Here is a 13,503-nt window from a genome sequence, read left to right as displayed (position 1 = left end):
CAATAATGTATAAATCTTTGAATAGCATTCCTGCTTTTCTGATCTGTATCTGAGAGTGTGCGGTATTAAATTCCCAGCATTAGGGACTTTAGCATAGTGGAATATTCAACCAGTACACTGTCCAATAGTTAGGACCCAGTGGCTCGGCACAGTTCAAGATACCAATGCTAAAGCTGAGAAAACAAATGGGAAAACAAGGACTTTGCCAAAAAGATTTGCAGGCTGTCTGCTTGCTATTCATAACTGGCCTCTTTTTAAACTTCAACGCCAATTCATATTGTTCTCTCCAGGGTCGTATAATGATGTTGAGTTTTGGCTGTTCTGAGATATTTATCAGCTGTTTCACAGATTTCTTTTATCAGTTTTCATACACTTCACGAATTTTAAATGTCGCACAAATGCAGAAATCAGTGCGGCTTACAATCAGGGAAGGAGCATGACGGTAACGAAGAAAAAAAAGAGGCACCCTCCTCTCAACCAACTCAAGCAGCATCACATTCACATCAGCAGCCATCAAACAGGAGGCAATGTTTTGGGCTGCAATTGTCTGCAGACTCCTGGTTACACATTAGGATTCCCTCACCCTTCATAGCTGCTCGTCACTTCTGGGCCTCTCCCCCTGCAGCCTTACAAAGTCTGCAAGTTGGATGAAATAATTCTGGATCTTTCCAATGGTTGTTAAGAATTGTTTCCCTATTCTCCAGCATCCCTTTCAGTTTCACCTGCAGCGTTGGATATTTATGCAAATGAGCCAAACCATGGAAACTGAGAGCTATTAACACATTACCGCTCCTGCAAGATTTTATTTCAGTTTTCAACTGAAAGAATGAATTAATTTATGTCCTGATTTGTAAGACATTCCGAAGCATTCACGCCAAGAAATACCTCTTTGTCATGTTGGTAAACATGGGGGTCAGTTTGCACATTGCCTGATCGTACAATAAGAGAAATGAACTGGAGAGCTGTTCAGGATCATTTTGATTAAGGGGTGAGTGTAGCCCAAGGGATAAGTAGAATGCTCACGTTTTTCTTTGAATGGGATCCTAAACTGAAAGGTTAGCTGGGCCCTTGGTTTAGTGTCTTATCCAAAAGATGTCATTACTGACAGTTGCATGTTCCCTCTCAATTTAAATGGTGGGTTTAAATCTCTGGCTTAAACTCAACACTTACTGACTCAGAGGCAAAAGGGTTGAACCAAGGCCGACAGCTTGAACGGGCTTATATCAATAGACAGAAATTAGTGCAACTAGTTCTGATCCATATATACTAGGTTTGAGGTTCTAATATGGTGATCTCAGCTAGATTGGTAGTAGGGGTGAAAGAGAAAATGCTGGAAAATCTCAGCAAGTCTGGCAGCATCTGTAGGGAGAGAAAAGAGCTAACGTTTCGAGTCCGATGACTCTTTGTCAAAGCTTTGACAAAGAGTCATCGGACTCGAAACGTTAGCTCTTTTCTCTCCCTACAGATGCTGCCAGACTTGCTGAGATTTTCCAGCATTTTCTCTTTGGTAGTAGGGGTGTCGCAATTCATTATTCAGTAATATACGTTGTAAAACATCTTCCGCACTGTAAATTCTATGATTCTATGAAAATGCATTTATGTGGATATCAGGAGAATATAGAATCGGCCTGTGACACAATGCCTTCATCCACACAAAGGAATAATTGTTTAAAAATTAATTATTTGGACTCTCACGTGAACACTATTAGAGACTGCCCAGTGCCCACAGTATTCACGTGGAGTCAGTAATTTCAGGTGAGAAGTATAGAGCAAACAAATAGAAGCTGCTGAAGGCTCTACAGACTTTTAAGACACCTATTCCACTTGCAAGAACATATCTAATAAATATATCTTAAATTGCTCATCAGTCACAGAGCAGTTATCATCATCAGTAATAGAGCAGTTATCAAACCACACAGATGCTGCCAGACCAGCTGAGTTTATCTAAATTCTCTGTTTTTATTTCAGATTTCCAACATCCGCACTATTTACTTTTATCAAACTATGTTATTGCAATCTATTCTAAATCACTGGTTTTCAAACTTTCTTGTCCATGGACACTTCAGTGGTCCCTGTGAATCACCTATTTGAGCTTGCCCACTTTTGCTTACCATTGCAAAGAAACTCATCAGAAGTAACGGGATGATATTGCTTATGGTGAAACATTAATGACGTGATGTTTGGTTCCAAGGTGGTTGTAATAATTTCAAGAATTGGCTCCACCACATAACTTGTAAGAAACAACGATTTATTCCAACAGTAAACAACTATTGACAAAGTGCTTTTAAATGGTCTTTTCATCCTCAGTTCTAGGATCCAGCTGCTGGGTTAAGTCCCAAAACATCCCAGTGAATTCCCGACTCCCGTCCCTGATTTGTCGAGCAGGTCACATGACCCCTCCCTCAGAAAACGTCCCTCAAAGGGGCTGGGAATGACAGTGGTCATATTGGGTTCCACATTCAGCCGGTTTCTCTTCTGTTTCCAGCCCCACACAACGTTGAAAATCCAATTGCAGTTTATGTTGTTGGGAATGTTAGCAGAGGCTTCAGAGCTGAGTCGATGAGTCCACGATACTTGGACTATCAGACCATACATGGAACCACAGGTCTGTGTCGAACTTTTCTCACCAACTGAATTAGGCGATCTCATTGAACACCAACTTTGGGGTAACTTGCATTTTGGACCAGGTCACAGACATCTGGAGGATACCCAAGGACTGGACCACACGTTTGGAACCACTGTTCTAAATAACTGATCCATAAAACTGAATTTTTATCAAATGAAAAAAATGCAATATGAATCATCTGAATTATTATAATTGGCAGACACATACCTGTCCTTCTGTACACAGTCGAGGGGGCATCTTTGGCTTTGAGTCTAAAAAGAGAAAATAAAGTTACCAAGACCGACAATTTCCAGGGGATAGTTTTAACCTCAAGTCAAATGGAGTCATACTTTTCATGTTTTTATTAATGTTCTGTCAATTACCACCTTTGCCAGTTCTATAACTTTGCCTTGAGCAGGCAAGGTATTCCATTTAATTCTAGGACACACAACATTCTCAAATCCGTGGCAATCATATTCTCTCTCGCTTATTGCTTTCCTGTTCTTAAAACATCTTAATGCTGTCAAGCATTCCCTGCTTAGAGTATGTGTCCTGTTCAAGCAGGAGCATTTGAGGAAAGTTTTTGTCCAAATTATGCAGAAAAGCCAGAAATGGCAACTTTTAATTAAGAATCTGTGGTAATAAAGTTAAAATTTTTAAAAATTAGTATGACAAGCCTTTGTGAAAAATTAGCATTAAAAGCACAAAATATATACAAATGCTCAAGCAAAGCACTTGCATTGGCAATGATTAGGAGCAAATGATCGAAATTCGAGCCAGAACGGTGTACATCAGTTCTTAGTCTGATTACACTTGGGGCCTTTCTCAATGCTTCAGGTGGAATCGATCAAATATTTCAAGGTTTTACAGGTGGCAATTTAAAAAATCAATTTAAATCAACAGGCACAGTTTTCAACTTATCAATGTGACCCCTAAATTTCAATTAACATTTAATTTTTAGTCTTTTGTAGTATGAACAGATTATATAAAGACTATGGGATGAGATTTGCATTTAACGTCATACTCTGATAATACAAAATGGAGAACTTTTCTTTCTTATCATCTGGGCAGTTTGGTTGGAGAATATAAATTAAGTTCTGCAGTCCCTCTTCATATTTTGCTTATACAGAAATAGTTGAGGATACGGCTGGTTAAAAGGGCTTATTCCCAGAGTATCTTATTAATTGTCCCAACTCAAAAGTGCACAATGACAAATATTCGCCGACTTAAGATTCAAGATAAGGATTTAAAAATTGTAAATGGCACAGGACCAATAGTTATTACTATTCAATGAATAAACATCACAATGTTTCCTCGTGTAAAATAATGTTCCCAGGAACGTGTGACGTATTATAGAAAACAGGTTTTGCAGGAACTAAGTGCAAAGTTGCTGGCTCACATAACAATAACTGTTCAAAGTGCTCATCAATCCAAGATTACTAACTTAGTCCAAGCAAAAAATATGCGATGGAATGTAAAGTTGCTGTTTGAAGCAGGTCCATATAAACAAACCTAAAATGAAGCATAACTAATTCAAGCGTGGGACAGTTTATATTCATGAGAAAGCTATCTCGGCTGAGGGGGTAACAGTAATAAGGTCTTCCTTACAAATGGAATAAACTTTTCTTGTCATTTTTATACAAGGATTGCCCTAATAATTGTTCAAAATAATTTTAAATTTTTTAAAAAATTCAGATTACAAGTACAACAAATTAATTCCGCATCTTATAAAAGGTGTTCTAAAGTTCAAACATTGTTGCTGTCACACATGAATCATAGATTCTCCTAAATTAATTGATAGCCACTGATCAGAAGGATCTAGGTCCCTTGTGATATGTAAGATTCCAAAATGGAACCGTGGCTCAAAAGACCGTAACTTTTACTTTCTTTATAAAATGTGAAGGAACAGAGTCACAGGATTGCGAACTAGTTTTAACAACAAGAAAAAAACATTTATTAAACAATGTCTTTCCTCCCCTCTTATCAATTACACACAGATTTTAGGATTAACACGGATTACAAAGTACATCTTAATCTACAATGGTCTCATTGACACAAAGTCCCTTTTAAGTACACAAGATGACTGTGGGCAAATACACTCTCCACTCTGAACCCCATGTGAATGACTTCTCAGAATCCCCCCCCCCCCCCCCCCGAGATGATTGTCACGTGAGAGTTTCCAAACCGCACTCCTGTTTTCCCTCAACCATTTTCATTCTGAAATACAGACCAGGTTTTACAAATTACTATTTTAACCAAGCAAAGCTTCCGCTCTACATTTAACAGTGGATCCAAGCCTCGATTTTACAAAGGGTCATCTGGACTCGAAACGTTAGCTCTTTTCTCTCCCTGCAGATGCTGCCAGACCTGCTGAGATTTTCCAGCATTTTCTCTTTTGGCCTCGATTTTACACCTCTTCTTTCAGGTTTCCTTTATCTTTCCTGCTTTTACACAAACTCCTAGATCTAGCCACCGATTTCCACAGTTATTTCAACTCATGCTCCACGGGCCGCAGTAAAATGGTAGAAACCTGAAAATCTATTCTGACATCTTTCTGGTGTCTCAGCCCAGTCTGTCTTTACTGAACAGTTCTCTAGTCGAGTACCTTTAAACACAGATTTCTTGGAAACTTCTTTTCATTTCTCTATTTTCTTAACAACCTGCTCTGCAGATCTCTGCACTTTTTCTTAACCATTACTCCATGGTATGTATGGCTTTTCTTCTGGAAAAGTGGAGAGAGGCGTTCCCTCTCTAGCCTTCTAAACCAACTGCTTCTAATAGAACTGCCTTTCCTCTCACTACCTAACTTCAATTGCAATCAAATTAGCCAAACTAAAACGTAAAAGCTTCTCTTGTTGCTTCCCCAGTTGCGAAGCAACTACTGCTGGTTTATTTATTCTGCATGCCAAAATTCTAACCTTTGTTATGGACCAGGGTTTAGAGAACCCCAAAGTCTATCATGGAGTTCACCTGACCCACAACTTTGTGGTATAGGGAGCACATTGCCCACTATACAGGTGTGGTACAGCAGAAATGGAAAAGTAATTTTTAAAGCAAAGCAATGTTTATTCTGTGAACTCAAGTTAACCTTTTGAAACATACAGTGAACATCTTAGCAACCATCAATTCAAATACAACCCCCAAAGAATACAACACTAAGTAATCCTTAATAACTTCCCAAACAACATCCAGAAGACAGAAGTAACACCTTTTAACAGGAGCAAATCAGGTTTACATTCACTACTGAAAATATTTATAATTCTGAATTCATCAAATGATCAAGAGATAGTCTTTTCATGGCAGAGAGATCAACAGTACACCTGCTCTGTCTGGCTTCAGCTCCAACACTGAAAACAAAACTAAAACACACCCTGCAGCAAACAGCCTAAAACGAAAGTAAAAAGCTGACAGACAGCCCAGCTCCACCCACACTCTGACATCACTGATAATCACCCATTTCTTAAAGGTACATTTCTTAAACACCCATTTCTTAAAGGTACTCTCACATGACACCTTACTGTGGATATCGAAATGCAAACATTTGGCCGATTGTCAATGAATCTACACATATACAGTGGATTGCCATTATTAAAGACCTTCTTGTGATAATTTTTTTGCTCCTAGCAAAATGTTCACAATTGCATACAATAGTTAAGCCCCACTTATGCTGACAAAACAGCTCAAAGCCTGATAGTCCAGAGAATTCCTACAGTACAGAAGGAGGCCATTCGGCCCATTGAGTCTGCACCGATCCGCTGAAAGAGCACCTGACCTAGATCCACTCCCCCAACCTATCCCCGTAACCCCATCTAACTTGCACACCTTTGGACACTAAAAGGGAAATTTTAGCATCCTCTCAGTCTCCACTAATTTCTTATAATAATAATCTTTATTAGTGTCACAAGTAAATAAGGTGTCACATTAACACTGCAATAAAGTACTGTGAAAATCCCCTGTGCTTGCAGATAGTTCTTTGTATGTAATTAATAGACAGCTCTGTTCATTATGCAAATATTACTTTAATACAATATAAAAAACTGCACCCTATTTAATTTTATGGTGGTGGGTGTCCACCAATGTCAGATATTTGTGTGTGATTTACAAACAATTGACGGTGACAGTTGGTGTATAAATTAAAAGTTTCTTCTAATTATTAACACCTCTTGATGAACTTATGGGTGGACAGTGAACTCTGACTGAGATAAGAGAAACAAGAAAGTGATTGTCTGCAGTATCCGTTTTGAAAGAGGGTGTAGATTAAAGAATTGTGGGTAACCAAGTTTGGTCACTCGTGCATCATTAAAAATCCTTCAATGTTTAAACTGCAATATCGATAATTTCACAGAACCTATTTGCATGTCCGTATTTGACTTTAACAGGAAAATACCAATTTATAAAATACAAATTACATACCACACACACATCATAATATTGTTCCATTGTAAATTAACTTCCCCTTCTTCTCAGTAAAACTGACAGGGCAGAATTTTGAGAATCCTTTTAAGTACTAAATTCCCCATGCTAAAAGCCAATTCCAACTAATACGGAGCGCACTCAAAGAACAAAGAACAAAGAAAAGTACAGCACAGGAACAGGCCCTTCGGCCCTCCAAGCCCGTGCCGACCATGCTGCCCAACTAAATTACAATCTTCTACACTTCCTGGGTCCGTATCCCTCTATTCCCATCCTATTCATGGATTTGTCAAGATGCCCCTTAAATGTCACTATCGTCCCTGCTTCCACTACCTCCTCCGGTAGCGAGTTCCAGGCACCCACTACCCTCTGCGTAAAAAACTTGCCTCGTACATCTACTCTAAACCTTGCCCCTCGCACCTTAAACCTATGCCCCCTAGTAATTGACCCCTCTACCCTGGGGAAAAGCCTCTGACTATCCAAAAGCCTCTGACTATCCATTCTTTCACACTGAAGTTCAGTCTCAACAAGGCAAAGAGGTAGTCAACTGAGATTGAAACCATGGGTCTGAAATTCAAGGGTTCCTGTTCCACCAGAATTATGTGTGGTGGTGTGCGCATGCTGGTGTGCGCACCAGTGTGTGCGTGCACGTGGGCACGCATATGAAGAGATGAGTTACTGGTCACAAGATTCCCAGCTTCTGACCTGCTCTTCTAGCCTCAGCATTTAAATCGCTACCTCAGTTTGTTGTCAGTGGTAACAACCAGTATGATGACAGTGGGGCATTCAGGGATGGCCATGCCATTAAACATCATGGGACGTAGATTATATTCTCGCATTCGAGATAGCCATTGCCTGCCACTTGTGTGGTGTCAATGTTATTTGACAGTCCAAGCCTTGCTAGTCCACATCTTGCTTCATTTGGATGTAGTGATGACTGACCACCAACAACCACAACCTGATTCCCATCGACTCCAGTTTTGCTAGGGCTCTCTCGTGTAATGGATGTTGCATCAGTATTTTGCAGTGCACCACATAATAAATGATAAAAGTTTATTTTGTTTTTCAGGAGGCTATTGGAACAAAAACTGCTCCTAACGGTGCAAACCTATGCAGCATTTGTCAGGATAGGGTTTGTCAGGATAGGGCGAGTGTTGTATAAATTAGGTTTAGAGTTCTATTCAATATAATTACATTTTGATTTGTAAAATTGCAAGGCTATAAATTACTGATTTTCCTCCCACACCTTCAAACTAATGCACCAGCTACTGTGAATAAGAACCCAACAGTTATCTGCCATTAACACTTGAACTGGCTGTAAGAAGGGTATGGCAGTGTGCCAGGGATTTTCTTCACACCCCTTAGTTGTTTCTACTTGGCCGGCAGCACAGTGGAGATTAAGAACTCAGCGGATAGGCAAGAAAATGCTGGAAATAATCAGGTCAGACAGCATCAGTAGTGAGAAGCAGAGTTAACGTTTTAGGTGGGGATGTCCTTTCATCAGGTGCTGCTTGACCTGCTGGGTATGCAGAAGAACATAAGAAATCGAAGCAGGAGTAGACCATGTGGCTCGTTGAGCCATTCAAGATGATTGTGGCTGATCTTGGGCTTCAACTCCACTTCCCTGCCTTGCTCCCATAGAATCTCTACCATGCAGAGGAAGGCCATTCAGCCCATCGGGTCTGCACTGACCTTCTGAAAGAGCACCCTACCTAGGCCCACTCCCCTGCCCTATCCCCGTAACCCAGCCTAACCTGCATATTCCTGGACACAAAGGGGAAATTTAGCATGGCCAATCCACATAGCCTGTTTTGGACTGTGGGGGGGGAAAACGGAGCACCTGGAGGACACCCACGCAGACATGGGAAGAAAATGCAAACTCCACACAGTCACCCAAGGCTGGAATTGAACCCGGGTCCCTAGTGCTGTGAAACAGCAGTGCTAACCACGGTGTCCTCCCATAGTTATTAATTCCACGAGACACCAAACATCTGTCCATCCCCGCCTTCAATGTATTCACTCTGGGGTAGCAAAATCCAAAGGTTGACAACCCTTGATCGACCCCTTATCCCGAGACAAGGACCCCATGTTTTAGATTCCCTGGCCAGTGGGGAAACAATCTCTCAACATCTACCCTATCCAGCAACTTCAGAATTTTGTAGGTTTCAATGAGGTCGCCTTGCATTCTTCCATATGCCAGAGAATATAAACCCAATTTATTTAGCCTCTCATTATTGACCCCTGGGAAGAGGAGATTGTCCTATTTAGACAACCTCCAATGTACCACCTCCAATACAAGTATATCTTTCGTAATTATGGAGCCCAGAACTGCACACAATGTTCCAAATGTGGTCTCACCAAAACCCTGAGCAACTGTAGCAAACTTTTTTTCTTGTACTCCCATCTCCTCTCGCAATGACGGGATTTGCCTTTCTAATTGCTTGGTCACCTGCACGCTAACTTTTCAGCATTTTCTGTTTTTACTTCAGATTTCCAGCACCTTAAGTATTTTATCTTTTTATTATTATTTGTGAAATGTGACAATTAAGTTTGCAAACTGTAATGGGCAGCTCCGAATTCTCCTGCTAAAATGTTGAGTCTAGCTGGATTCATTTAAGTGGAAGACCCATTAGTTCACCATCACCCTCGAGTCCAAAGCTATGCTTAATCAAGATTAATGACTAAGTGAAAGTAAGTGCAATACATTCAAGTAGCTCCAATTACATTCAAAAATATTGCGAGGACCCTATGACTGGGTAATTGCTTCACACTTCCCTGCAAGACACCTCTTGAAGCACGTTATTGTCTGAATCACATCTGGCTAACTTCTGAAGAAGTGCTAGTCCCGACAACAACTCTCGGGATACTCTAAAAAGCATCACTCAAAACATGAAAGCAATAAGTTATATTAACTGATGAGAGGAAAACAATTTGATTTCAAACATTCAAGTTCTGAATTTTTATTGCCGGCTAATTGAGGAAATGGTTCATGATTTATAAAAAAAAAAATCCCTGCCTGGGGCAGCACAATGGCTAGCACTGCTGCCTCATGGCGTTGAGGAGCTGGTTCGATCCCGGCCCTGGGTCACTGTCCGTGTGTTTCCACATTATTCCCTTGTCTGTGTGGGTCCCACCCCCATAACCCAAAAATATACAGGGTAGATGGATTGGCCCCGCTAAATTACCCCTTAATTGGAAAAAATAAAATTGGGTACTCTAAATTAAAAAAAAAGAATAAAAAATTCCCTGCCTGGAATTTAAAGAATCTAGAGTTTCAAAAGCAGAAACATTTTAAATGAAGCAACAACATCTGAACAGGTGGAAAAGTGGGCTGCACATATTAGAAAGTCTATGTGAATTGAGATATCCTGAAATCAGTTATATTTTAATGACTCTTTGCATTGATGTCTATAAAAATACGGGAGATGTACAATTGAAAATTTTCTTAGTTATTTGTATATACATGGATTGCATTAAGAAGAATTGTGTTCAAGGCGAGTATACATTGTGATGGTGAAGAATGTCGGGTGCAGTGTCTAGAAGTCAGCAATTACAACTGGCTAATGGAACTTGGAGACCCCCTTCTCGGTGTTGCCGGAGTTGGCTAACTATAATTATGGTATGGAATTGTGGTTCGAATGGGGGCAAGGCGAGAAGAAAGTGATAAGACTGGAAACTTGTGGGTGATGTTTCCCCTGGTGCTGGAAGTGGTAGAGGGAGGGGAGGGGACTGCCTCACCTGCCAACGATGCCCTCTTCTCCTGGCCGCACAGGGACACGGTGCCATCCCGGTGCAGTCGGATGGCATCCAGCTCCCTGATGCGGCCAATGCGCTGCTGCTCCCGGGGCCAGTCTCGGTGTAAGGAGCGGCAGCATTGGTAACACACCGCCCAGGCTTGCTCCTCATTGATCGGCTGCTTGTAGGCTCTCAGCACCTCGTCCAGGGACAAAACCTGCGGCTCCAGCCCATCGGCCGAGCCGGCTACTGGCTGCTGCGGCTCCCCGTCACTGCCCGACCTGGCCATCTCCCCCGCCGCTTTCTCATTTTACTGCCCAACCTTCCTCCAGGTTGCCATAACAGCGAAAGAGTCCTGCAGCTCGCCGTGTCAATCAGCCGGCACCATGTGATCACCCTGCTTGAGGACAGCCTCCTGCAACACACAGCCAAACAGGAGCAGAGAGAGGTGGTCAAAGCACTAACAACACATAGGCAAAGCCAGGGCAGGAGGCTCAGCTTTCAGTACAGTGCAGCTCTCCCCTCAAAACAAACCCCCCAGTGTTGGTGCTGGACTTGGCTGGGCTGGGTGGACTGGACTGGGCTGGGTGGACTGGGCTGGGCTGGGTGTCTTGCTGATAACAGAAACACTGTGAACATCAACGGCAGCATGTTTATAACCCAGGGCAAAATTCCCAGCAATATATTCCGAGACAGTGAAAGCGAAAAGTGTTTGGATTGCACTTGGCGAGAATGTCCATCCCACCCCCGCCCCTTTCCCAAACACAGCTAAGAACAGTCTGCTTCCACTGCACTCTTCACAGCCCGCCTATCTTTCACACATACAAAAACCCTTCCAATCTGAGGTTCCTAATCAAGGGTGAGGAGTATGGTACAGCAGACAAAACACAGCCTCATTCTGTGGCATTTCTGTTTGACTCACTTCATGTTATTTTGTATTTTGGGACGTGAAAGGCAGTAAAATATTTGCAAGACTTTTGTAATTTCTGGTCTTGAAGCTTGAGAAGTTCAGCAAATAGGAGAATATTGCACCCATTAGTTCAGAAATAATTTTTTAAAATTATTTACTTGAAGCCTGGGGAGATTAAATTTACACCAGAGTGAACTAATCATATAGTTTGAAAGATTTCTCACAGCTGAGTAAAGATGCACACGGTGGGTAAAGATGCACACGTGGGTAAGGTGTACATGGTGGGTAAAGATGTTCACAGTGGGTAAAGGTGTACACGGTGGGTAAATATGTACACGGTGGGTAAATATGTACACGGTGGGTAAATATGTACACGGTGGGTAAAGGTGTATACCGTGGGTAAATATGTACACGGTGGGTAAAGGTGTATACAGTGGGTAAAGATGCACACGGTGGGTAAAGATGCACACGTGAGTAAGGTGTACACGGTGGGTAAAGATGTTCACAGTGGGTAAATATGTACACGGTGGGTAAAGGTGTATACAGTGGGTAAAGATGCACACGGTGGGTAAAGATGCACACGTGAGTAAGGTGTACACGGTGGGTAAAGATGTTCACAGTGGGTAAATATGTACACGGTGGGTAAATATGTACACGGTGGGTAAATATGTACACGGTGGGTAAATATGTACACGGTGGGTAAATATGTACACGGTGGGTAAATATGTACACGGTAGGTAAAGGTGTATACAGTGGGTAAAGATGCACACGGTGGGTAAAGGTGTACACGGTGGGTAAAGATGTAGAAAGTGGTAAAGGTGTACACGGTACGTAAAGGTGTACACGGTGGGTAAAAATGTGCATGGTGAGTGAAGATGTACATGTTGGATAAAGATGAACACGTGGGTAAAGGTGTACATTGGTGGGTAACGGTGTAGACAGTGGGTAAAGTTCTACACAGTATGGTTCAAACTTTTGTTTTTTTCCCCAGACCCATTTTTACCAACAGGCCATCCTTCGGGACCCACACCAGCCGACCTTCGCGACCCACGCTGGCTGACCTTTGGCACCCTCACTGGCCGACCTTTTGTGACCCACCATTTTCACTTACCTTTAATGTGACAGGTGAGCCTGCTTGGTCCTCACTTGCTTTGTTATTCAATGTTTCATTTCTGATAATGACTTCAGCTGACGATTTAAGATCTCACTGCATCCGCTGAAAAATATAAAGAGGTTTGTCCTCAAACTCGCCATACTTAGTCTTCAAATGTCTTTGGAATGTTTGAGGGTTTTAAACTTTTTCCAGTGCCTCCCTGCATATAACACACATGAACTTGGAATTGTGATTTGCAGTGGAGCAATTAATAACCCAGACCTCAAGTAATAATTTTTATGCTGCTTTGTTCCTGTTTTCAGCTTCTTCTTCATGGGCTGTTCACCAAAAGCCCTGGAGCTCACACGAGCACTGCTGGCAGCTGCAAAATGGAGGAATTTCTCTCGCGCCCGGAACACGTACACATGTGGGGCACGTGACCAGCTCTCTGTCACCGCTTCAAATGGGACGACTTGGTCGTTTGCTGAAACAAACGGGCCCTGGACAGTGCGCTGACATCGGGAGGGGGCGGTCCACCCCACTGGGCTCCGGGCCTGTGCACTGCTCGATCCGGCACACATGTGTGGGATGACCGACAATCTCGGTTGGCATTTTTAAAAGCCGGTCACGACCATTGGGTGTTCCTCCCCAGATCAGGAACGCCACGACCAAGTGACACGCGCCTCCTGAAACCTGCCCGTGACCTATCCGTGGGTCACGACCTTCAGTTATAAAGACCCCTGGTCT

At 42.2% G+C, this 13,503-nt stretch overlaps 1 protein-coding gene across 1 annotated transcript in view; it reads right to left on the bottom strand.

Moving 5' to 3' along the window:
• The window catches only part of spire2 (spire-type actin nucleation factor 2), a 112,812-nt gene that overhangs the window by 81,195 nt on the left and 18,114 nt on the right, over nt 1-13,503 (bottom strand). Inside the window, exons 2-4 of the mRNA XM_072518061.1 lie at nt 12,775-12,879; nt 10,757-11,168; nt 2,834-2,877 (exon numbers count right to left, since the gene is read on the bottom strand). Of these exons, the coding sequence (XP_072374162.1) occupies nt 2,834-2,877; nt 10,757-11,042 (330 nt within the window). The 5' untranslated portion in view covers nt 11,043-11,168; nt 12,775-12,879. The remainder of the gene's footprint in view (nt 1-2,833; nt 2,878-10,756; nt 11,169-12,774; nt 12,880-13,503) is intronic.

Source organism: Scyliorhinus torazame, chromosome 10, assembly GCF_047496885.1.
Source record: "Scyliorhinus torazame isolate Kashiwa2021f chromosome 10, sScyTor2.1, whole genome shotgun sequence".
Taxonomy (NCBI): Eukaryota; Metazoa; Chordata; class Chondrichthyes; order Carcharhiniformes; family Scyliorhinidae; genus Scyliorhinus; species Scyliorhinus torazame.
Note: the sequence above shows the minus strand (reverse complement) of the source record. Positions and strands in the feature narration are given on the sequence as shown.